This window comes from Rhea pennata, chromosome 2 (assembly GCF_028389875.1).
Source record: "Rhea pennata isolate bPtePen1 chromosome 2, bPtePen1.pri, whole genome shotgun sequence".
In the NCBI taxonomy this organism is placed as follows: Eukaryota; Metazoa; Chordata; class Aves; order Rheiformes; family Rheidae; genus Rhea; species Rhea pennata.
In genome coordinates this window covers 141,457,510-141,481,518 of record NC_084664.1, presented here as the reverse complement: position 1 = coordinate 141,481,518, position 24,009 = coordinate 141,457,510, and the positions used below count along the sequence as shown (strand labels likewise).

The window sequence follows — 24,009 nt, the reverse complement described above, 5'->3', positions numbered from 1 at the left end:
CAAAACACTGCTGCCTAGTTCTCCAGGTTGCTCGCATGACATAACTGGAGAAGGCTGCAGAACACGTCTCCAAACTCTTGCCTCTTAAGCTCGTTATTTAATGTTTCACCACCCTTGTCATAGTAACTCAACCCAAGGAAAAAGTAGTGTTATGAAGGGAACTGCTTATTTCTGCGTGTTTTCCCAGACCTTTTTGAAAAATCCTGTCATCTTTTTTGGAAGAGAGCTCTGGTTAGTAGAGATTTGTTGTTCTATAAACATTATTTTGCAGCTTCTGAAGACCTGTATAGTGGAACTGCATGTGGCCATGCTTTCTGCATGACGTGGCGGTAGGGGTAGAAATGTTTTTTTTCCAAAGGAAGAAGCCAAACCTTTGTTAAAGTGGAAAATTTGGACAGTTTTAATCAGTGAAGGTCTTCATTTGTTTATGAGTGTTTTTGAAAAAATTTTTGAATGAGTGCCAGACTCCTAGCCATAGTCTTTTGTATCAGGAGTGTGATGGGCTGCTAGAAGCTAGGCAGGTGATATTATGGAAAATGCCATTATATACTTTCTTTATCTTTCTGTTATTCACAATCTTTTTTAATTGGCTTTAGTCACTGCTATAGATGAAAAACTGCTTGATGGGCTTTGGTCTGATTGCTACAGCTGTTTTACTGTTTGAGAGTTCTGTTTTCTTTTCTTCAAAGTGAATGGACTTCAAAAAATTCTGTCTAAATGAACATACTTTCCTCAAAGCATTACTACTTTGCAGAGAGCCTTGGGAAGCTACTGGGGAAGTGTGGGTTGGGTGTGGGCAGACACAGCACTTGGACGTACAAGTGAAAGCAGAAAATGCAGCCTCCCTTAACTGTTTTCTTTTTAGGTTCACTACTTAATATTGAAAGATGCAAATGAGGATTACCAGTTCTTCACCATGGAGCCTGAAACAGGAATTATTTCTACTCATGCATCTTTTGACAGAGAGAAAAGAGCCTCTTACTTGATTGAAGTTCAATCTCAGGACTCTTCAGAATCTGCTAGACCTGGTGTTCATGGGCAACCCAACACAGGTAAGACTAGTAAAGAATTATGTACTGGTTAAATGATATCAGAGATTGAGTTCATTAACTTTTCTGGACTTGAGATTTGTGTGAGATATCTGGAATAAAGCAAGATGTTCCACCTTTGCCATTTCTAGTCTACATATGCCTCTGGCATCTCCTTTATAGACACAGCCTACGTAAGGATATTTGTCAGTGATGTGAATGACAATGCGCCAGCATTCCCTAAGTCAGTGTACGAGATCAGCATAGATGAAGACAGGGATGTTGGAAGTCCTGTTATGACAGCAACAGCAAATGATGAAGATGAGGGTGAGTGGACCTGCCCTGTGTATGTCTGTCTTTTTTTCAACCTGTTAGTATGCATTGTCCATAGGACTGCTTCCTTTTGGGACAAATAAATTTGCATTCAGGAGATGAATGGACATTTCAAGCAAAATGAGGAGAGGAGTTTTGGACACATGAGAGCATTTTCTTTAATTAAGAAACTCAAGTTTCCTGTATAAGGGTTAGCAGTATCTTTGGGGTACAATGAAATCATCTAGAGTCATAACCTTTCTGTTAACTTCACGAGAATGCTCACTCTTGACTACATGTTTACCTTGTGCTGACTGCAGTGCTTGCTGGATCTCCCCATGAGCCAGTTTCACTACTGCAAAAAATCCTAATCTGTTTGCTTTTTGGTGAGTTAATGATTTGAATCCGTAGAAGGATCTAACAAGCAGTGGAAAATGTGGGATGGCGTAGCTAGACACGAAGGCCAGGAGAAGGCAGGAATAAAGAAGGAAAAAGGGGAGAAGTCAGTTCTCCTCTCTGGCATGTCAGAGTCCGGTACTCTCTAACCGGATTCTTTTAGATAATCCACACATGGAAGATGTAATATTTAATATAAAAATTTACTTATTTGAAGGTCTTTGATTTAGCAGAATGATACAGCAATATACTGAAATCGCAATACAAGTGTAAGTTACACTTAGGAAAACATAGCAATTGCAATATACAGTTCAGTCACAATACAAATATGATTCCCATTATCAGTCTCTGTAATATGTTACCATTACTAGCTGACAGGGAGAAGTATGTAAGTTGAAACTTGCTCAAGCCCGTTGCTCTCTTTGAAATTCTTTTATTAATTGTTTATTTTTTACACTCTGTGTTGGGCTGAGCCATGTATACACTCTGCCAATGCTGGTCTGGCTAGTTCAGGGAGACATTCACACTCCTTTGATGAGGGAGAAATATTTACACCCCTCAACTGTGATGTAGTCAGTTGATCTACTCAACAGGCATAGTTGTTTATCGAAAACAAAGGCTACCCTCTGGTCCCCTTTGTGTTAAGATAAAGTCAGTTTTCTGTCAGCAACAGCTGTGGTCTGTCGCGCTGTACATCATTCCCTGAACATCATGGACGTATCGCCCTTGCACATCTCCTCTGAGTCTTCTTCCATTGTAGGGGTTATTGGGCAGTCACACCATTACATCAGCTCGTATGTTGTGAAACTGGCCTTAAAGCGTCCAATGCTTTTGGCATTCCAATGGAGGCAGTCCAATGGACATGCACCATGAATCGGTTCCTGTCCTTGCTTTGACTCGTGCTTTTTTGCCCCTTTCATGAGTTGATCAAGCTCAGTATACTGGGGGAAATCAAACCTATTGCAGAAAAGAAAGTAAGCTGATGCCTTGGCGATACAGCCCAAAGGAGCACTAGAGGAGTGCGTGGCTGGGAGCAGATGGGAGTTGACTATTCCTTTCAGTGGCAGTGCTTTAACGCCTGTCCCTCTTACAGTCTGTAGTGAAGAAGCAAAAGGGTCATTTAAAACCAACTGCCACACTTGAGAGAATTTCGCAAAAGTAGTTGGCAAGTGGCAGTGGGAGACAGGCTGCAGAGGGAGTCAGGCTCTTCCAAGCACCAAACAATATGGAGCACAGACTTTTCACTTTCTTGCCATCCATATTTCTCCAGTCTCCGCATCCACAGATGACAACTTAAAACAAAGGCCGTGCTTTCTACTAATTGAATAGTAGTTTTATCTGGTTAATTTGGGAAATAACTTTTCTGTCCTGTGATGTAGGATGAATACAGTGTCATGAGTTCTTTTCAAATAAGTAAAATGAGGTACAAAGTAATTTTCTATTTTATTCCTAAACACTTTGCAGCAACCAAACAACTATTGTTCAGTTTGTACAAATGGAAGGCTCTACAGTGAGTTGAATTCTTTCTCAAAATAGAGGGCTTTTGTTATATATTAGCACCATCCAGTGGTTAAAAAAAAAAAAAAAAAAAAGTTAAAGGATATTGACATTTGAAATGGGAAGTTTAGGAAACATTAAGCAAAATAGCTTCTAATATTTTAATAGTGCATTACTTTTTATTGTTATTAGCAAATGAATACATGTGAAATTAGAGATATACAATTCCTTCATTATCAATAAAGAAGTGCTTGACTGTGACTGCAGATTATATTTGTGGATATAAATGCAGACCCAACCCCAAATCTCCCATAGACAGATCCTTCACAATTACATACGAGGATCATTGCACTCCTGAGTGTGTTTGTTTCTCCCACATACAGTATAGCAGCCTGCTCTGGGCTGGACAAACAAGGCTTTTTTTGGATATGTGTTCACTATGTACAGCTGTATTTACCATTCAGAGCATGTACAAGCAGTGATCATTTGCTTTCTCTTGTAGGTGCAAATGCCAAACTAAGATATCAGATTACATCAGGAAATGTGAAAGGAATTTTTGATGTGGAACCTGAGGTTGGCACCGTCTTCATTGCTCAGTGTCTGGATTACGAACAAGAGCAACACTATGAGCTCCGACTTGTAGCTTCAGATGGAAAATGGGAGAACCACACGCTCATCATCATCGATGTTGTGAATAAGAATGACGAAGCACCAGTCTTCACTCGGAACGAATATCAGGGCAGTGTCTTGGAGGAACTCACAGATCTGCCTGTACTTGTTGTAAAGGTAAATCAGTTAGTATGAAGCAAGGCAGAACTTTGCTTTTTGTTCAGCTCAATCTCATTCAAGCATGTGAATTCTGAGACAGTCTCATCAGAGTGGATAAGCCCTGGCTCTTCTGGTCTGTAGTATTCGACTAACAATTTCTGTAAAGAAGAGAATAAAGAGAGTATGGTTGAATCTAGGTGACAGGTTTGCTCTCCTGACCAACAGAAATGTTGAAAAATGTACTGGCTTATCTCTACAAAGCAAGTGAGGTATTGCACTAGCAGATTTTGAGAGACTATGTATGCATATCATGGTTGGCAGAAGCATGCCTCATGCGTTAAAGTTCGCAGACTCTTTCACTGTATTTATACTAGCAAATGAAAGTTGTCTGGAAATGTTCCTTTACTCTGGAACTTGATCATCTTCACTGTTTTGTTGTTAGAACAGTCCCTGACATGGTTTTGGTTAGCCAGCTAGCTCTCTCCCAAACAATCGCTGGATGCAGAACAGGAACTGGGAGTTAGTTCTGGCCTGTGCTAACAATCAGCCTGGATGTATAGTTACCCAATTTTAGAGGGTAAGGGATTTACACAGCCTCTTGTCACTACAAGAGAAAGAATCTCTATTTGCTTTTTCATTCTAACTGCAAAAATTTTGCTCAACAGACCTATTATTATTTCCACTTGATGGTTACTGCAGTAATTTCTTCCTTACAAAATCTGCTGGGAAGTAGAACGTATTAGTCTGTCTAAACATGGTTTTGTTTCTCTAGGCTGTGCATAATGCTTACAGAAAGAGTACTTGATCTGAATGACTCGAAGCAATATATGCTTATTGTTAAAATGCATGCTATTTATTTAGCCTGCATAATACCAACTGCATTCAATAAAAGAACAATGGTTTCCCATTCTCTTTTATATGAAGATTTACAGGCTGTGGTTTGTCCTAGGTTTCTGCAACAGACCCTGACCAAGAGGCTGATCAAAATGCCGTTAACTATTCCTTGCATGGACAGGGGTCCAATAGCGAGTTCAGCATCAATGAGAACACAGGCGAGATCACTGCAAATAAAAGGCTAGACCGTGAAAAGCGATCAACGTGGCGCTTTCTTGTTCTTGCAACTGATGAGGGTGGAGAGGGACTGACTGGCTTTGCGGATGTGATCATAGAGGTGAAGGATGTGAATGACAACCCACCCTTTTTCCTCTGTGCATCAGATGGTTGTTTCATGGGCCATGTCCCGGAAGATTCTCCAGCAGACACGTCTGTCATGGACATGACAGCAGTGGACCTGGATGACCCAAAGGCTGGTACAAATGCTGTTCTAACATACAGAATCATTCAAAATGTCCAAAATGAAATTAATCTGAGTTTGTTCTCAATTAACTCAGTTAGCGGCACCATCTATACCACGCTTGGGTCCCTGGATAGGGAGAAGGAAGACAGGTACCTAGTAGTGGTTGAGGCTAGAGATGGAGGAGGTCTCACTGGGACAGGCACAGCCACTATTTTGGTATCTGATGTAAATGACCATGCTCCAGTCTTTCTGCAAAGGATGTACACGGCATTTGTCTCTGAGAATGCAAGTATTAACACTGAGGTAGCAGTAGTATCTGCTGTGGATAAAGATGAGGGAGAAAATGCCATGGTGACATTCAGCATCCTTGACGGGGACAATGACCGCAAATTTTCCATAGAGACAGACAAAGTCAACAACTGTGGGCTTATCCGACTACGAAAGCGGGTTGATTTTGAGAAGCCTCATGAGAGGGTGTTCAATTTGACTGTGAAAGCAGAGGACATGGATTTCTTCAGCATTGCTCACTGTGTGGTCTATGTGGAGGACTCTAATGACCATGCTCCTGTTTTCTACCCGCAGTTCTATGAAGTGACTGCTCTGGGGGAAGATGTCCCAGTTGGCAGCAAAGTTGTTCAGGTTTCTGCTGTTGACTTGGATTCTGGCCTGAATGGAAGGTTTTCTTTCCATCTGCTAAGCAGATCTGACCCAGGCAGCCAGTTCTCTGTGGCTAGTGATGGCTGGGTGGTAGTTGCAGGGCTGCTGGATCATGAGACAGTGACACAGTACAACCTCATTGTTACTGCCACTGATATGGGGCAGCCTCCTCTGACTGGCAGTGCCACTGTTTTAGTGACTCTGCAGGACGTAAATGACAACGGGCCAGAATTTGAGGTTCATTATAACCCAGTGGTCTGGGAAAACACAGCTTCTCCGCAGGTTGTCCATATGAACGAGACCTCTACTTTGCTGTACGCTAAGGACCGAGACACTGCTGCTAATGGAGCACCTTTCTCCTTTCACTTGCTCAGTGATTTTGATAGTGTGACTAACTTCAACTTGCAGGATTTCCATAATGGAAGCGCCTTGCTCACCGCACTGCGTACCTTTGACAGGGAAGTGCACAAGGTGTTCTACCTGCCAATTCTGATCACAGACAGCGGGATGCCACCCATGAGCTCAACCAGCACATTAACTGTGAATATCGGGGACCAGAATGACCACCCACATTCTCCTGGCTACATGGAATGTCTTATTTACAGCTATGATGGTAAATCACTCTCTGTTTCAAAGTATTACAGTAAGGCCAAAGGAGCAGCTATAAGATACAAGAAAGAACTCTGTGTTGTTCCATGTAAGCTAACATCTAAAAACTCCCCTGAAGTGTGCATAGAGCTCTCGCGGAGGAGTGTGGTGTGGAGCACAGGACTGGACTGTTTGGTTTGTGGAAGAAACTGAGCCAGACTTGAAGGAAGAGGATAGCTGACTTCTATTCTATGCATGCTTCTGTCAGACTTGAGTAATGATTCTTGTTTTCAGGTGCAGTTTTCCAGTAGCATTAACATTTCAGGGGAAAATGAGAAAGAAGAATGAAGTTCCTAATATTGTTGAGAAATGTTAAGTCTTAATACTCAGAGAACTTTTTTCCCCTCTAGACTAAATTCAGTTTTGTTGAATACTGAATAGTCAGTTTGGTATTAGTGAATACTCTTAACCTGAGCTCATTTGTGAATTGCCTGAGACATTCGTGTAAGCCTTCAGCCGACAACTGTTACTATGGGGAATTTTCTGTGAATCCCAGCTGCAGGCAGTAGGACAGACGCCACCTTCCTCTCCCTGCCTTGGAGATTATGTTGCAGTTCTCTTGTGATCCAGTGTTCCTACTTAATGAGCCAAAAGCAAATTAAATGACACAGGTTAAAAAGTTTTTGGAGACTTGCCTCCATGTGGGCTTAGGTCATTCATTCGTCTTTTTCAACTCTGATGTATATCCTCTGGTTGCATAGCACATTAAATAGAGTATCTATTATGGAGACACTAGAAAATATTTCTGTATGGATGCTGCTGGCCATCTATTTTTATTGAAATGTTGTTCTGTCAGTTGGGTATTCACTCTCAAGTTCCACTTACTATAAAGTTGAAACAAAGTCTTGTTGTTTTTTGCTGAGAAACTATGGCACATACTGAGAATCTCTGCTTCTAGTCTAGATAAGTGCGCTATGAGGTCTTTTCATTATACCTGAATTCTATTTTAGTTGCCTCTTTAAAAGGATGAACTCATCTGTACTGTTAATTCCTGGGAAGGACTGTTCAAATCTTCAAATTTGTAATTTTTTTTTTTTAATATAAAGGTGAGAGGATCTGAAGGCTGCTACTGTTTTGCCTGTTGCATTCATATCTTGGAGGAGTCAAACATCAGAGCATCCTTTATACAGTCTCATGCAAAATAAGATGAATGTTGTCATAGTTGCAAGACAACTTACAGGTTTCCCTCACTTTTGAGTGCAACCCTTCAGGTGGCAGGGTTTGTGCTGTTCACTTTTACAAAGTGAAATCTCACATTTTTGCGTCTCCTTTGTGTCTCTTCCATTCTTTACTCGGTAGAAACATGAATTCAGATACCTGCAAGTCTTTCCTTCATAAATGGCCTTTGTAAAACAAAACAGAACAAACCTATCTGTGAGCTTTTCTGAGAGGATTTAAAAACAGTAGAATGGATGATGCTTTCTGTCTCACCTAGAAGTCTCACAATCTATTGAGAATGAGCCTACTTACTCTGTTTTGGACAACCTTTCTATCTTACTGTAGTTTACTCCAAACTGTTACTGTCTTTTCCCCTTTGCAACCCTGTCAACATTTTGGTTTGCTATCCTTCCAAACCCCAGTTCTTTTCCTATCTATGTCTAAACTGCCCTACAAGTTTGTTGGACACTGAAGCCAAAATAGTGAAAATTAATAGTTCTGGCACAGGTTCTGAACATCTCCTACATCTTTCCTCGGAAGTGGCTTATTTTTCCTTCCTGTCTGCTTTCTCCAGGCAGCCTCCTATTGAATTAAATCTGTGTAGCCATACAGCAAACATCCAGTAAGCAGGACAGTGCACGGTTTTTATAAATTGTTACACATCTTCCCCAGGGAATAATCACAAATACTTCTCTAGTGATTTTAAACTTACTACAAACCAGTAAGACTTGAATGGCTGGCCTGTTTGTGTGCATGCATCTGTGTGCATAAATGTGAAAGTTCTGACTGTGCCATTTCTATGCTGTGTTGTTTTAGGTATCCTACCAACGACTGTACTGGGCCAGGTTCGTGCCCCTGATGATGATGACTGGGATCACAAAGTCTACCAATTTGAAGGAAAAACATCACGGTATTTGGAAATAAAAATGGAAATTGGATGAAATGAAAGAAAACCTTTTCCCCACACAGAAATATAGACTGTATTTAAATTATCTATTTGAAAACAAATAAAGCATTTGTTGATTAGAAGTTTTTGTGCAGCTCTCCAAAAGCCCTTCTGAGTATGGTACCACAATAAATATGACTGTATGCCAAACTCATCCGTTCTCTGCTGCTCAGTGGGCCAGTGTTTTTTGATGTGCCCTGTCTGCAGTAACATCACTTCAAATGCCCTGTTTACAGTCACATCCGTAGGCAATATCAGTGAGCTACTACAGACACTGCCCCGTCTACTTTCCATCCTCTCTCTTACAAGCTTCTGGAGAGCTGGTATTGCTCAGTCAGCACATTTTTTAAGATCTTATTTGTACTGGGTGTGGATTGTGAGGGGTGTTGGGAGGTACATGTGCTATTCAGAGGTTTTACAGAGATGGGTTATGCCTGGTGTGAGTCACTCTCAATGAATATATCTAAACTAGGAGTTTGTGCTGTTTCTGAGGGAAGGGTATTGCTATAGTAGCCTAAGTCTTGATAACAAGTTCTAAGGCATCAGAGCAGGTAGAACCTCTCTATACTGGTGTAGAATCTCTAGGTGCCAAAAAAATGTCTCTGATGATAGCTTTTGCAAAATAAAGTGGGTCAGAAAAACATTGGTGATACTTATTACATCTTAGCTCTTTAACTTTTCACAGCTTTTTCCTTGCCTTAACTCCTATTACAGGTACTTTAATCTTAATGATAACTCAGGATTGCTGACTATTAAAGAAGGAACCCCACCAGGAACATACAATATAAGAGTTAGAGTCATTGATGGTGTCTGGCCAGATGTGGTCTCAACCGTAAAGGTTACAGTGAAGGAAATCAAAGGTGATGCCCTTTATAATGCTGGATCTATACGAATGAAAGGTAAGCAATGTGATGAAGTACATTTAGGACTAAAACACTGAAACCTACCTCTTTAACATTATTGCTGTGTTATTTAAGAGTTCTAATGCTGCTAAACTTATGGTAAGAGTTAATAGCTTTCTACACGGTGGTTCGAAAATGCATCTTTGTCTATATGTGGAGGCACGTCCAGGGAGGAAAAAAGACAGCAGGAAATGCTAGCTTGATGCAAAAGTCACAGACGTGAGATTTGTACATCAACTTTGCAACATAACAGCAGTTAATATTTTAAAATATTGATTTGAACAACCTACCTGAAATTCATCAAATTAGTTCAGTCTTTGTGGAAGAGTAAAATCTTCTTAAACATGATTATGATTTAAAAGAATGAGAAAGAAGACAAATAAGAATCAAAAAGCTTCAAAACACAAATCTTTTTGTAGAATCCAGCATGGAAAAATTCAGAGCCTAAAAATGAAAACCTTGGTGAATTTGCAGTTGAATGCTTTTTCTGCAGTGTTAATATTTTGTTTTGTGATGCTTCTCTCTTTTATTACCGCAAAAGTTGTAGCCTTCGACTATGTGTTTGTCAGGATTTAAAATGCCATTACAGGTATCACTCCAGAGGAGTTCATATCCCAGTTCCCTGAAAAAGAGAGTAAATACCACCAGATGAAGAAGCTGCTTTCAGAAATTGTATCAGCCCAGATGGAAAATGTTCACATTTTCGGTGTATTAAAAAGCCCAAGTCAAGCTCAAGGGATTGATGTTTGGTTTGCAGTTTATGGTCCACCCTATTACAAGGCAGAAAAACTTAATGGCAATGTAGCAGTATCCAGAGCACGGGTAAGTATGTTTAATGTAAGTGTTCATATGAAACCACACCATCTTGTTACTGTGTCTTCTCAAACAGTATCTATTGCCTAGTGACCATGCATGTTCCCTCCCTCCTGATTGAGGGAGTTGTATGTGAAAAAGAGGGAAAATTTATTCAGTAAAGTAATCCATTCTTTAAGCACTTTGATTAAAAGTTTCAAATATGAATGTTTTAAAACCAGCCTGTAAATGCATGTTGAGTCACCCAGACACTCTGAGCTAACCTTTAGGAATACATTTTTTTTTCTATTGACTGTAAAAACCTGTTTAAAGGATGTGTTTGGCTGTTGCCTTTCTACGTGCTGTCTTAATGTTTCAATTTATATTCTTCTACACAAAAATATTCTGTAAGTGAAACTCATAAACCTGCGTTCAGTCGAAAGTTGCAGCTTTATAATTTAAGAAGGCAAAGTAGTAAAGTAACCATTTCGCAGTACGAAAACAGATTGGAAATGTAAATTGAAAATTTAATAAAGTTCTTACCCCTTGTGCAAAAAAAAGTTCTGTTAATAGCTAAACTACTTCCTCTATTTGAAATGTGTCCATGGGTACACATAGATTGAAATAGAGTAATGTTTAAAATCAGTCCTGTATTAATAACTAACTGTTGCCAGTAAAGAGATTTCTGCATTGGACAATGCCTTCCTTTCTTTCCCAATCTTTTAAAGACAAAAGTCCAAATTAGAAACAGAATCCAGAATCTACATAGATAATCTCCCAAAGCTAAAAGTAATTGTAATTTGTTCACTCTATTTATGATTAATTTCTCAATATTTTTGTCTTTGAAATACACTATAATTGACTGAGACTGAGATTGTGGCATAACAGATACCAGCTGAACTGCCTTTGTTCACTGTCACTACTTAGAGTGAGGTAGATGTTGGAAAGAAGTACCACTGTACAGCAACCAATTTTGAGAATAAATTAAGATCATCGCTATCATTTGTAATTTGTGAGCTTCCTCTCTGTGGAAAAGTCAGATGAATACAAGTAATTGTTCTCCACAGTTGGAAAACATCTTGGATATAAATATCACCCAAATTGGCATTGATGAATGTGTGACTGCAAACTGCACTCAGAGCACCGGATGCGTCAGCAAGTATGAGCAGAGTCATGTGCCCACAATAACCACTGCTGGAAGCTTTTCACTGGTGTCAGTGACAGTCATGAGTAGTGCCCTGTGCAGCTGTGCAGCTCGGGAGAGCCCTCATCTCTCTTGCTCTTCGTACCAGACAAACCCTTGTCTCAATGGCGGCTCGTGTGTAGATACTGATTTGGGCTACAGGTTGGTAAAGCTTTGTCTGGTGTGCAGGCAAAATGGTTCAAACACCATCTGTATGGAGGAGGATGGGAAGTGTGAGGAGATGGCATTATGTATCTTCTCACTGTGGTAATCTGGGTTTTGTCATACTTCACATGGGTCTTGCAAACAAATCTCCATTTTCCACCAGCTACTTAAGTTCATCGTAGTCTCCAGGAGAGCCTTGGGAGGTTTGCAAGCTGCACTGGTTCCCTTAATATCGTCCTGCAAAATGTTCATGTTCTGCGCAGCCATTAATATTATTAAACATTTTAACTATGTCACTTACTAACCATTTCCCCATATTCCTTGTCTCCTCCTTTTTCTCCAAAAAGGGCACCTCATGGACAAAAATAGTATGAAGATGAAACCATGATGGGATTGTAGTAGCTCAGCATGAGCCTGGCACCCTTTTAGAAAGCAAGCCCTAAGCATGTTTGCTTCAGAATAAACATCCCAATATAGGAAGGCAGAAACAACTAACCAGCAGCTCTTGAGAACCCTTGATGAGGGTGATAGGACTCAGACTGAAGCTGCAGAAGTCCTGGATATAGTAAAGGTCTAAATGAGTCCCCATTGCTGCTTAGATGTAACCAACTGGGGAAATTTTGCTGCCTGAAAATACTGTAATGCTTAACAGTGTTCTGCCACCTATCATCTACTCGACTTTTAAGGCTTTTGCTCCATTTTTCATTACTTTTATGAGTAATCTTTTTTTCCCCTGTTCTACTTCTCTTACTCTGCTCTCATTCGGTACTGGCAAACTATGGAAAATAGAAAAAGAAATAGATGTCCAGCTGTTCTTCCTCTCTGTTCCCTTTCCCATTTCTGTTGCTCCTTTGGTTTCCCTCTTAAAACTTTTGTTACTGTAATGCTGTGATTGCTCTTTGTTCATTCTTGAATCACTAAAGTGTTAATAAACAAAGAATGAACCCTGAACACCTATTTTTCCTAGTGTAAAGGAAATAAACCAGTAAGTAGCTTGCAATAAGAGACTATCAAGTTCTGTGACTGTCACAGCTTTTCTCACTTTTTCTAGCCTTTCTTTAGGTTTCTTTTGCCTTCTTGAATCTTTCCTTTGGTTTCCCAGTCAAGATTATAAAGTCTTTTTAACCAAGCTGGTAACTAGGCCTGGGGAAATGTTGGTTTCTTCTTTTGCTGAAGAGATCAGAGGTTTTCATGTGCTTTCTATATTACAAAGGCTCAATTATTTATTCACAGAATTATTCTCACATAGACATAGCATGATTTAGAACTAAAGCTAAGCTGTGTTTGTACAAAGAAATCAATAGGGAACATTTTGTGACAGAGGTGCTTTGCTAGTGCTTGTATAACTCATACTAGAGCCTGGGCAATGTGGGCTTCTGTGGTTGGAGTGGGGAATTCTGCTGTGGGAAAAGCCTTCAGTTAGTTCTGCTTGGATGGTAGAATTCTTTTTTCTTTTTCTTTTTTTAACAGATGCAGATGTCCTGCAGATTTCCATGGACCAGATTGCCAGCAGACAAAACACAGCTTCAGAGGCCATGGTTACGCCTGGTTCCCTCCTCTTAAGCCTTGCTTTCAGAGCCGTATCTCCTTAGAATTTATCACTGAAGTGGCTAATGGCATTCTGTTGTACCAGGGACCAGTAGCACGAGGGCAGCCTGGACAAATCGAAGATTTCATTGCATTAGGTTAAGAACTTAAGAAATATTTTTTTGTGTGTTTGTGTGACTTGGGGTTCTAGTTACAGTTATAGGTTTTTTAAATAGTTTGAAAAGTTATTCTCAAAAGATAAGGAGAATACAGAATGATTTGCCAGGATTCCCAGGCTATATCTTGTCACTGTACTAGAAGCTGCATTTTTTTAATTAAATTTCTTCCACTCTCTAAAGAACTCCTCAAACTGAAATCTAACTGTGATGTTGAGTTCACCTGGGTTAATACGGAAATATGATTAATGCTTATCTGATAAGTCTTTTCTTTACAGAGCTCTTGGGTGGCGTCCCATCACTGACTGTGAGACACAGCTCTGGTGACCTTTTCTTGCAGCTATCACGAAAAGTTAATGTTGCAGATCGTCGCTGGCATAATATAAAAATTATACATGATGGAAAGGCAAGTGTAAACAGGGACAATCCTGTGGGAGCACTATTTCATGTATCTAGTTATCCCTTCAGAATCCTTTCTCACTTCTTTAGAGCTCTTTCTTCAAACACTTCATCACTGCAGCCATGCAAATTAAAGTTTATCAGCTCAAATTTCCTATTAATCTTGAGGCAGTGAATCAGGACAAGGCCTTGAGTAGTCTGATCTAACTTTGAAGTGAGCTCTGCTTTTTTTGTTTAATGATCTTGTCTAGTGGTTAGATTACAGACTTGTGATAGCCCAGAGAGCTAAAGGCAAATTTGTTCCTAGACTGATGCAGGGAAATGTCCTTTGTTTCCATGAGCAGGAAACTCTGGCCCACCAAGGGAATTCAGACAGTTAGACTTTTGTATAGGGGAATTTTTTGCTGATAGCATACTGGTCAAGGCATCTGCTAGGTTGCCCCTTCCTTTATTCCATAAGACAATTTGAAGGTACATCAGGATCTGGGATGGGGAGCCTGCAGAAAACTCCAAGAAAATACTGTCTTCTCTTTACTGTGCCAGTGATTTGACCTCTGGTAGGTCCTTAGTTATATGCCATGTGCAATAACTTTCCAGATTAGTAAATGGTAGTGTTTTATTATTTTAATAAACTTCCCTAGCTTTTAATTTCTAGTTACTATCCTCCCTTCTGCTTACTGAAATAAAATATGTAATTAAAATGTATCACTGTCTCCTGATGCAATTCAATAATGCCTTTCTCCAGAAAGTGAAGCTGGTTCTTGACCACTGCATAAATGTCTCAGTTAGAGACACTAGCAGTATCACTAAGAAGGTCTCCCAAATGGATCTGGCTGCCTGTGAAGCTTCTGAAGAGACTATGGGAACTCAGAGGTAAAAACCATTAACAACACAAACTGGAAATGTAAGCACTGAAAATAGCTAAGAAAAAAGGGGAAAGGAGATAGGGGGAAAAATCAGCCAAATTTTTGTATTTACATGCCACTAATTCTTTCTTTCTCTGTCTTCCCTTCAGCATGGGTGGGCTCTTCAGTGGTCACCAGCCCCTGCAACTGGGTGGAGTTAAGAAGACTTTTCCATACCACAATTCACAGAAGCACTTCAGAGGTTTTGTTGGCTGCATACGCAATGTCATTGTTGATAGTAAGGTAGGGCTGCTAAGACCAATCTTGGGTTTACTGATGCTAACTGTAAACACCTGATGTGGTGCTTTTCTCGTCTGTTCTAGGTCTATGATTTAGAGCACCCTGCAGAATCTTTAAACAGTGCTCCTGGGTGTGGCCTGACAGATGAAATGTGTAAGAGTGCTGGGGTGGCCTCCTGTGGTGTCCATGGCAAGTGTGTTGGTGGTTGGGATTTCTTTCACTGTGACTGTTACCCAGGATATGCTGGACCAGCTTGTGACAAAGGTACTGTAAGTTCTTGGAAGAAATTAATGGTGAGATCTGTGGGAACAGGCATCAAAACATACTGCTGTAAACTTGCCAGGACTTTGAACTGAGTAGCTTAACAGTACCATGCTGCACTCTGGGTGTGATCTAGACCTTCATCGATATAAAGATTCTTCTAACTCTTGTTGAATAAAGATAATGTAACAAGTGAGGCTCTTGAGGAGGACTGCTTTACTTTATGGAGAGGAAGCAGGTGGTCAGATGGGTTCTTTTGTTTTTACATCATCTTATTTCTCAGTGATGAAAGATGAAACATTTTGTATTGGTATTCTGCCTCTGGACATATGTCAAACTTTGTTGTATGATCTGTATATGGTGTTTGTCATCCTGTGGTGATCATAAGAGAGACTAGATGCCAGCTTGGGACATGGCAGATCCTCATAGGTTCTGTCTGTGAAACCTGGGGAGACATCCCTCAATTCCTCCAGGCACAGTTTTCCATCTGTAAAAGGAGGATGACTGCACTTCCTCTTGTCCCTGGAGTGAACTCAAGCTTGCTTGCAGGAAGGAGCAGACAACTGGGGACAGGACTCACTAGAGTATCCCAGGAAAATTCCTCTCTTCTCATTAGCTAGAGTCTGTAGACGCAGAGATACTGAACAAAAAAGAATAATGGGCAAAGGTGAGGATAAGGAGATAAGTTAAAGGAGAATAAAATATGCTTTAAGAAAGAAGAGATAGGAAAAAGAAGGAAAGGGAAAGGGAGTGCAGAGATTAAATCTCTTGATCATTTGATATTTCAAGTCTTGGAAACAAGACTAAGAGTCCCAGCACCTGTTGGGTACTTAGGCTTCTGTGACATCAACCTCTGATTAGCTATTGCTAACCCAGTTTTCTTCCTGTCCAGTCTCTTCATGACTTGGAGTATATCTTTATTTGGTAAGAAGAAATTTGTTTTTCCAAATTGTGCCTGGAGCAAGCAGATCTAGGATTACTGTCAGAGAATGAGACTGAAATAAGTGTCTGCTGCAAAAGAGCACCCAAGTCTTTTTGGTTTAGTGATATTTGGTTTACCAAAAAAATGTAGAGCATCTTCATCCAGTTCTCTGCTGGTCAGCTGTCAGGTGGAGTCCCCAGGATGATGGGGAAAGAGTGAATTTCAGTGTGTTTTCCTTAGTTAAGATAATAAGAAAACACTGACTTAATCTTTCTTTCTGTAACAATAATCATGTATTCTGACTTCTTGACTCTGTGCCTCCCGCAGGGCTTTCTTTTGTTTCAAATGAAATAGGAAGTAAGATGCATATTTTCTAGCAGTAAAGGTTATTAACCACAGGACTAAACTGCTGAAGGAAACATTAGATTCTAAATCTTTTTGTCTTAAGATAAAAGCTAAATACCTTACTGGAAGATATGTTCAAGATTTAAAATGTGTGTGTGTGTGTGTGTGTGTGTGTGTGTTATTGGGCTAGCATAGGAGTGAATGGGTGAATGTGCAGCCTGTGACAGGCAGAATATTAGAGATATTATCAAATCTCCATGTATGCCTAAATTCTGTATTCTTGGTTTGTTCTTTTTCTCTGAATTCCCTTGAGAAGAATTTCCTGTTGGAGGTAGTGGGTGTTTCCCATGACATTTCGTTATGTTAGAGTTCTTAATAGCTAAGATTCTGACATTCAAAATTGTTTAGTTCTTAACCTGTGGAGATCTATGGGAGAGTAAGTACTGAGATTTCCTGTTTGTTTATGTGTTATGTTTAGCACTTCCAGAATGGGCTTTTGGAAGGGACAGCTGGATCCATTATGCACCAAGAAGCATTCTCAGTGCCCACAGCACGCACATTCAACTGATGGTGCGCACCCGAATCTTCCACAGCACCCTCCTCAGCTTGGTCTCTACAGATGGGAATGGATACATGCGACTGGAGGTGATCAGTCCAAAAGCCATTCTGTTTACGTGCTCTTAATTTGTCACGGAGTAGTACAGAAAGAGAAAAAGATGCATTTTCTGAATAAAGACTACTATTCCTCAATGTAATAAAGACCAAAAATTTTCCACGTGAAAATAACAGCTCTCATTTGTGTTATCCTTCTCAGAAATAAAGCATAGCCAGAACTGTGTTTCTTGGCTACAAGAGAATGTAGTAATAGCTTCTTGTAGCACAAATTCTAGTTGCAAAAAGTGCAGGTGGGTGCATGTGATGCAGGTAGAGTGAGGAAGAGTGTATTGTCTTGCTTACCTTTCCCTTTGCTTCTGTCTCTGACTGTAAAACTTCTGCTTATGCTTTTTGTTTCTGTTGAAAAAAAATGTGTGGAATATATTAGCCAAGTAGAAGCTGATTATTTGAGCTATGACTGGAGGGTGAGCTAGAAAGACTTAGAGATAGAGATCAGTAGGGAGGAGACTGAAGAAAAATCTCATCTTAAAAAAGAGAAGAGGCCTATAGGGAAGAAAGTTGGTAATTCCTAGACCTGCAGTTTGTTCTTGTAACTTTTGTCTTGCAATAAAGCACCTTATTGCACCTTTAAAAACAAGAGTATCATTTGTATTTAAAACTGAGGTCTATTTCTTGAGGCAGCCCGCTGTCGTAACATTTGGATGCGTGTTTCTATTATAGTAAAGATCTTTATCATCTTCTTTTAGGTGGTTGGAGGTTCCTTCAGTGTAAACCTCAGCTTAGGGGACAAAAATTACTCTCTGAGGATGAGCACTTTACGTATAAACAATGGTCAGTGGGTTCTGCTGACCATGGAGCGCTACAACAACGAATTTACCCTGCGTGTTAATGATGGTGGAGGTGATCAAGAAGTGACCTCTGTCTTGGGTACAAACAAATGGTTTGAAATGGATTGGGCAAGCATTGTGCTAGGAAACCGCCTTCCCAACCATTCAGAGAGTGATTTCCAAGGTAAGTAATGTGAGGAGTTTGCAGAAGGAGGGAGTTAAAACCTACAGAGTGGAATCTTCAGGGCTATAGAGGAGTCTAAAATCCAAGTAAAGGGAATTCAGAGCTCGTGTTCTGCTTTCCATTTGCCATTATATTTAGTCCTAGTGAAGATACGAAATTTACTGTACAAAATAGCACTTCAGGTTTTTATTTCCTGTGCCAGAGGCCCCAAGTGAGAAAGTCATGCAGGGATCTTCATTCCCTTTTTGACTGGGAAAGGCTTAAGGAACAGACACCATGTTTTCTGGTAGAAAGGTAAAGATTTACAAGATGTTTCACAGCTCTCCCTCCATTTCGTCCAGTAGGGGTGCTGGGACTTTGAGACTGTGGTTCAACAGAAGGCAGCTTTTCCACTGTGTTCCTTCTCATTCAGTCCTACTTTCATGATTATATTTTTAAATCTAGATTAATTTAATGAGTGCATTCTGGTTCATAGCATAGTTCTGCTAAATCGTTGCACTGGCACAACCAAGCTGTCCTGGAGAAGCGGTGTAGATCTGTTAATCAATCAGGGCACTCAGACACATGTCCTGTAGCTCTTCTAATGTGAAATTGGTAAGTGGTAAGAGGTCCTTTTTAAGTTTTTCAGTAGCGCGGCATGCTTTAAGGTCTGCATATGTGTCGAGGGCAAGACTTAAGGTGGGGAAGTGGCTAACACAGTGTATTTCTCTGTGCACTCCCCTGCTTTGGTGCAGGTTGCATGCGTGATGTCCAGCTGAATGGTCAGCCGCTTCTCGTGGAAGGCAAAAGCACAGAGTTTGGCTTAATTCTGAGGCGACAAGGTGTCACGATGGGATGCCATTCCACTGCCTGCAGCAGCCAGCCCTGTTACAGCCCTTTCTTTTGTGTAGACCTGTGGAGAAAATATGAATGCCGGTACATTAAGCTTTTGTTTTCCCTGGGGTGGTTGGGAAGCTCGCTCTTTCCACTTTTGGTCAGGTAAATTGCTGTTAGCAGTGAAACTCCTTGCAGCTGGTGCTCAGAAGAGGCATCTCAAGGACAGATCCTGCTCCCCATCTCATCTCCTATCACAGCCAAACTTGCCATTTCCTCTAAGTCTGGTATGGAACCTGTTTACTTCACCATTTTTTCGATGATGAGAAGATCACAGACCAGTGAGGAAATTAAATGCTCTTTGAGTATAAGGTGGATTGTGAAAGCCTTAAGCTCAGTTCCTGTATTTCTATATACACACACATATGTGTGTGCATATATATATACACATACACACTAAAGAAGCTGAAATTAATAATACTTTTTATAAAGAACTTTTCAAATTAGACTGTCCTAAAACTGGTTTCTAAAACTGGCTGCCTAAGATCAGAAACAGCCCCCCATCCTGATACCGTATTCAGTAAGCTTATTGGAAAAGACCCAACCTTTGATGAAAATTACCAACATATTAAATGTGCAAATGAAAATATAGGCATTTTTGTTTGAAAAGCAATCATACAAGGCTGGGAAAAGGTGCTTACACAGATGGAATTCCTCCAGGTCAGCCAGAATTAGATTAACTTGTGTCATGACTGGAGATAGGAATGTCATTTACTTTCAGCACTTCTGAGGGCTACTGAATTGTTAGTGAAAGAGGCTGTGAGGTGGAAGAGAGTCTTAAACATACCTCAGAATATTCCTCTGCAGTCTGCTTGTAAAAGAACAACTTGAAGAAACTCTTCAACTTTTTCACTAGTACCAATGTTTCTGCTCTTTAGAGAGCAGAAAGCAGGTCTTGTGCTCCTCAGAGTATTCCTGCACTGCCTCTCTAACTTTATATCAGAAGAAAACACTTTTTCTGGAGGTTAAAGTCCTGAAAGACAAGACAGGTCATTCTCAGCCAGGCAATGACTTCTTTTTCCCAAAAGTCCAAATGAACATTACCGAGCTTATACTAAGTGCTTACTAGCCCTTTTTCCTTTGATCTCAGTTACCCATTTCCTCTTAGGCCTTTCAGACCCATCTGTAAAAAGGTTACTACTCAGAAGCTGAGAAGCTGAGAGAGCCCCCCCCCCCTTTTTTTTCTGTTAAGGAAGGAGTGAAACTTGTTTTCATGCATTACCTGGACAGAGAAAGCAGAACGTATGTTTGCATTTTCCTAAGCCTACTTGCTCACAGAGTTACAGTGTGTTAGAGTAGCAGTGTTTCATACTATCATGTGGATTTGTGATTTGCTTGAAAAGACTTAAATTTTAAAGAAAGAAATTAAAGCAACAGACTTCATGCAAAGAAACGCATAGCTGCAGGTGCTTATCCTGTCTAAAAAGTATCTTGCCCTTTTTTTGTTCAGGTGTCCAGCTGGGAAAGTAGAAGTGACTGATAACCTTACAGGGCTCAGACACTGTACCTCATCACCTTGTGGACACTGGACCTGTAGGAATGGGGGTACCTGTGTGGCCCAGTCCCAAGACAAGACTATCTGCCAATGCCCCGATGGTTACAGAGGAAGATGGTGTGAAATAAGCCAGGTGAAGGCAGGAAGACCAGTTGGACTCAGCTCTGGCTCTATTCTGGCAATCAGCATGTGCCTCCTTGTCTTCCTAGGTAGGAAAGCAAGTTTGTTGATTTGTTTTTTGGTTTTGGTTTTTTTTTTTTTCATCTTGCACCTTGACCTTGAGTCACATCAGTTTCAAGTTTCATCTTTTCTGGAAATCACCAGTTGGGGTTCATTTGAGTATGCTAAGATACAAACATCAGCCCATGGTTACAGTTTACTTGCTTAAAGCTGGCTCAAGCAAAGTTAGAATTTCCCTCTTCCAGAATCACTTATTTTCACTCCTCCTTAAATAGAATCTTCCCATCTTTATGTACAAATCTGTGTGCATCTATTTTCATCCGAAACTTCCAGCTGCTTTGAACCCTCATATGTGTGTTACATAGCACCTACAACTGGTATGTGCTATTTGCATATTAGTAAGGCAGAGAGCTTTCTCTAGAGAGTTTATGGTCTATGGTTATGCGAACGAGGCAAGCCTCATTAAGAATGCAGAGCAAAAAGAAATGTTCAATATGTGTCAAGTTTTAGGTGCACTTTGGTTGAAATAATATACCTTAAAATTGCCCGTTTCCCATATTGATAATGAAAACCTGCATATACCTCTCAGAACAGTAAAGATTCCAATGATTATATTACACGTGTAACCTTCATTAAAACAGTGTTTTACTTACTTTGGGTATCTTATTTACTCAGGATTGGTGAAAGGCCAGAGATTGGCCAAAATGCCTTCTATTTAAATGGATTCCTTTAGGTAAGTAAAATACCCTTTTAATGAAGTTTATGATGTTATAGATAGATAGATGATTCTTTACCTTCCTGAAAATAACTTGTTTATACACTAATAATTATGCATTTCTTACCTGGGAATTTGCTTTTAAAATAAGAGTAGATTTGATATCACAGGAGTCATTAACTATGTGTTTGTCATATGTCATACTTTGTCGTATGTCATATAACAAATATGTGTATTCATTTTTTCCAGCTCTTTTGGTCTCCTACACAGTGTGGAGTCAGTGGGGAAGTTCAGGGTTTCGGAAAGGAGGAATTTACCACATTCCTGAAGAGCATGAAAGCTGGGAGGATGTTAGAGAAAACGTCCTCAATTATAATGAGGAAGGAGGAGGAGAACGTGACCAGGTATGATGCAGCTTCAGTTCAGTCTTTGCAAACCAAATGTCTCGCTACCTTTCCTTTCCTAGACTTTTATTCATTTTTTTTTTAATATTATTATTTCCTTCACCCATTTTTTAACCTAAAAACTCTTGAGTGGAGGATTTTATTACAATCTGATCTGTATTTTTCACACTGGTCAAATGTGGCCACCTTTAGGAGGCCACCCTGGGGACAGCATAGCACTTTGTACACAGTGTTCTTGGTTTAGCTGAAGACTCTCAGCATTTAAAGGGATATGGTATGATCTGAACTTGGCGCCCTGAACTAGCCCCACTCTTGTCCTCAGTTAGTAGAAGACTGACAGAATCTGGTTTGTGGTTGCATTGGGTTTTGAAGTATTTTGGGGGAATGTTTTCTTTCATGTTTTTTCTGATCTTTACTTTCTTTTTTTCCAGAATGCATATGATATAGATGAACTGAAGAAACCTCTCCAAAACGTTCCCCACTTCTCCTTGAGGGCAGCTGCTCTGCACTCCAAGACACCCAGCGGCCCAAAGAGAGAATCACTCCAAAAACGTGCACATCAAAAACATTCAACAATAGCTGTTACTAGTGTTCCCAATTACAAAGAATATGTGTCTCAAATTGTCTGGGATGCAGACAATGATCTACAGAGTCTTCCAGCTGACACTATTCATTATTACTGCTTAGAAGGGCAGTGCTCTCTAGCAGGGAGCCTTAGTTCCTTAAACTCTATTAGTGATGATGATGATCTAAATTATGATTGCCTCCAAGAGTGGGGGCCAAAGTTTGCCAAGCTTAAAGAACTCTATGAGCTCTCAAAAGAACATTTGTGACTGGAGCTAAAGGAACTCAAAATATTGCCATGACTTATGGACACTTCTTTTTTTATATTTAAGCCAAATCAATTAAGTTATTTATGCGAACTTTTAGTAAAATTAATACGAAATATTCATTTTTCCCAGAAGTGACAATCTGAACAGTCTTTTTATATGCACTGTATAAACAGTTATTCAAAGATACAAGTGCGAAGGCTTTTAATGCATGAGTTTTCTTGAAAACTTTGAAATGTAGGATTTGTATCAAATAGTATAATAATATCCTTTTCTTTTTGTGGAGACCACAGAGAATTATTATAACTCTCCCGGATGCAAGAACTTCAATTATTTTCTCCTTAGTATAAATATGATTCCTATCATATGTATAGCAATGGGTGGGGCATTTTTTAAATTGCATTCATTAAATTCACAATTAGAAATATTAAATATAAAACATTTTAAATTTCTGTTTCTCTTCATAGCTTTTTTTTCTTCTAATTCTAACCTCTCCCAACATGACACACACACTTGCTCACTCTTACAGGCTGCCCAGCTCTGAGACTTTTTCTCTACAACCCCTTTCTCTAATCACCTATGAAATGGGAAAAGAGAAATTATCATGGCTGTGAATAGGACTTTGCTGTTGTGACAGTTTTACACTCTTAGAAATGGTGATAAGACTTGGAAAACATTTCTATTCAGTAAGCTTTTTTTCCAACTTCCCATTGCACTTACAACCCTTCTTCAAAGTCTGCTGTTGGAAAAGAAGAGCTCATAGCAGGCGTGAAGAGAAGTTAGAAAGGAATCCAGGCAAAAGGTGGAACTGAACTCAGTTCCAGCTCAATAAGTGTCCTGTCAGTCAGCACACTTATTGTAGAAAATGGAATTATCAAAATACAATGTGTAGGAAACCTCTGTTTGCCTTTGTTTCCCCCTTCCCCTCTCCCCCAAAAGCATGGTTTGAGCACGGGATAGAAGGGGAGTCAGGCTTCTGAAATCTCATGTTGACTTGAACACTCATCTCAATAGCCACAGGTAAAATCACTTTAAAATGTTCTTTCTCATTCCATCTCCTGTGTGTTCTCCTCCTCTCCCTTAAATAGGGGCAGTTCGCAGTACAGGGGGTGGTGTGTGAATGTTAGCACTTACAGAGTGCTTAAAAGCTCATAAATGCCAAGGATTTTTAAATTGTTTTCTACTTAGTAGCTTTTAATTAGTAGCACATTATGATACTGCAGGTTTAGTTTTTGTTGAAATCTTAACAGTTCCTTTGATTTACAAATACTGTTTTAAATTTGCACCTTTCATTACTATTGGTCATTTTGCTTGGTGTAAGAAATGCAAATGTGTATTAGTTTTGTACATAGAAGGAAGATT

General features: G+C 39.9%; 1 protein-coding gene across 1 annotated transcript in view; it reads left to right on the top strand.

The window, feature by feature from the left end:
* Nucleotides 1–22,650, top strand: part of LOC134136469 (neural-cadherin-like) — a 52,940-nt gene extending 30,290 nt beyond the window's left edge. Inside the window, exons 16-34 of the mRNA XM_062568352.1 lie at nucleotides 866–1,052; nucleotides 1,212–1,355; nucleotides 3,736–4,019; nucleotides 4,951–6,568; nucleotides 8,578–8,671; nucleotides 9,422–9,606; nucleotides 10,199–10,431; nucleotides 11,469–11,746; nucleotides 13,220–13,434; nucleotides 13,731–13,858; nucleotides 14,597–14,724; nucleotides 14,867–14,999; nucleotides 15,080–15,260; nucleotides 17,003–17,169; nucleotides 17,886–18,150; nucleotides 18,885–19,065; nucleotides 20,474–20,727; nucleotides 21,663–21,817; nucleotides 22,249–22,650. Of these exons, the coding sequence (XP_062424336.1) occupies nucleotides 866–1,052; nucleotides 1,212–1,355; nucleotides 3,736–4,019; nucleotides 4,951–6,568; nucleotides 8,578–8,671; nucleotides 9,422–9,606; nucleotides 10,199–10,431; nucleotides 11,469–11,746; nucleotides 13,220–13,434; nucleotides 13,731–13,858; nucleotides 14,597–14,724; nucleotides 14,867–14,999; nucleotides 15,080–15,260; nucleotides 17,003–17,169; nucleotides 17,886–18,150; nucleotides 18,885–19,065; nucleotides 20,474–20,727; nucleotides 21,663–21,817; nucleotides 22,249–22,650 (5,232 nt within the window). The remainder of the gene's footprint in view (nucleotides 1–865; nucleotides 1,053–1,211; nucleotides 1,356–3,735; nucleotides 4,020–4,950; nucleotides 6,569–8,577; nucleotides 8,672–9,421; nucleotides 9,607–10,198; nucleotides 10,432–11,468; nucleotides 11,747–13,219; nucleotides 13,435–13,730; nucleotides 13,859–14,596; nucleotides 14,725–14,866; nucleotides 15,000–15,079; nucleotides 15,261–17,002; nucleotides 17,170–17,885; nucleotides 18,151–18,884; nucleotides 19,066–20,473; nucleotides 20,728–21,662; nucleotides 21,818–22,248) is intronic.
* The last annotated feature ends 1,359 nt before the right edge of the window (nucleotides 22,651–24,009 follow it).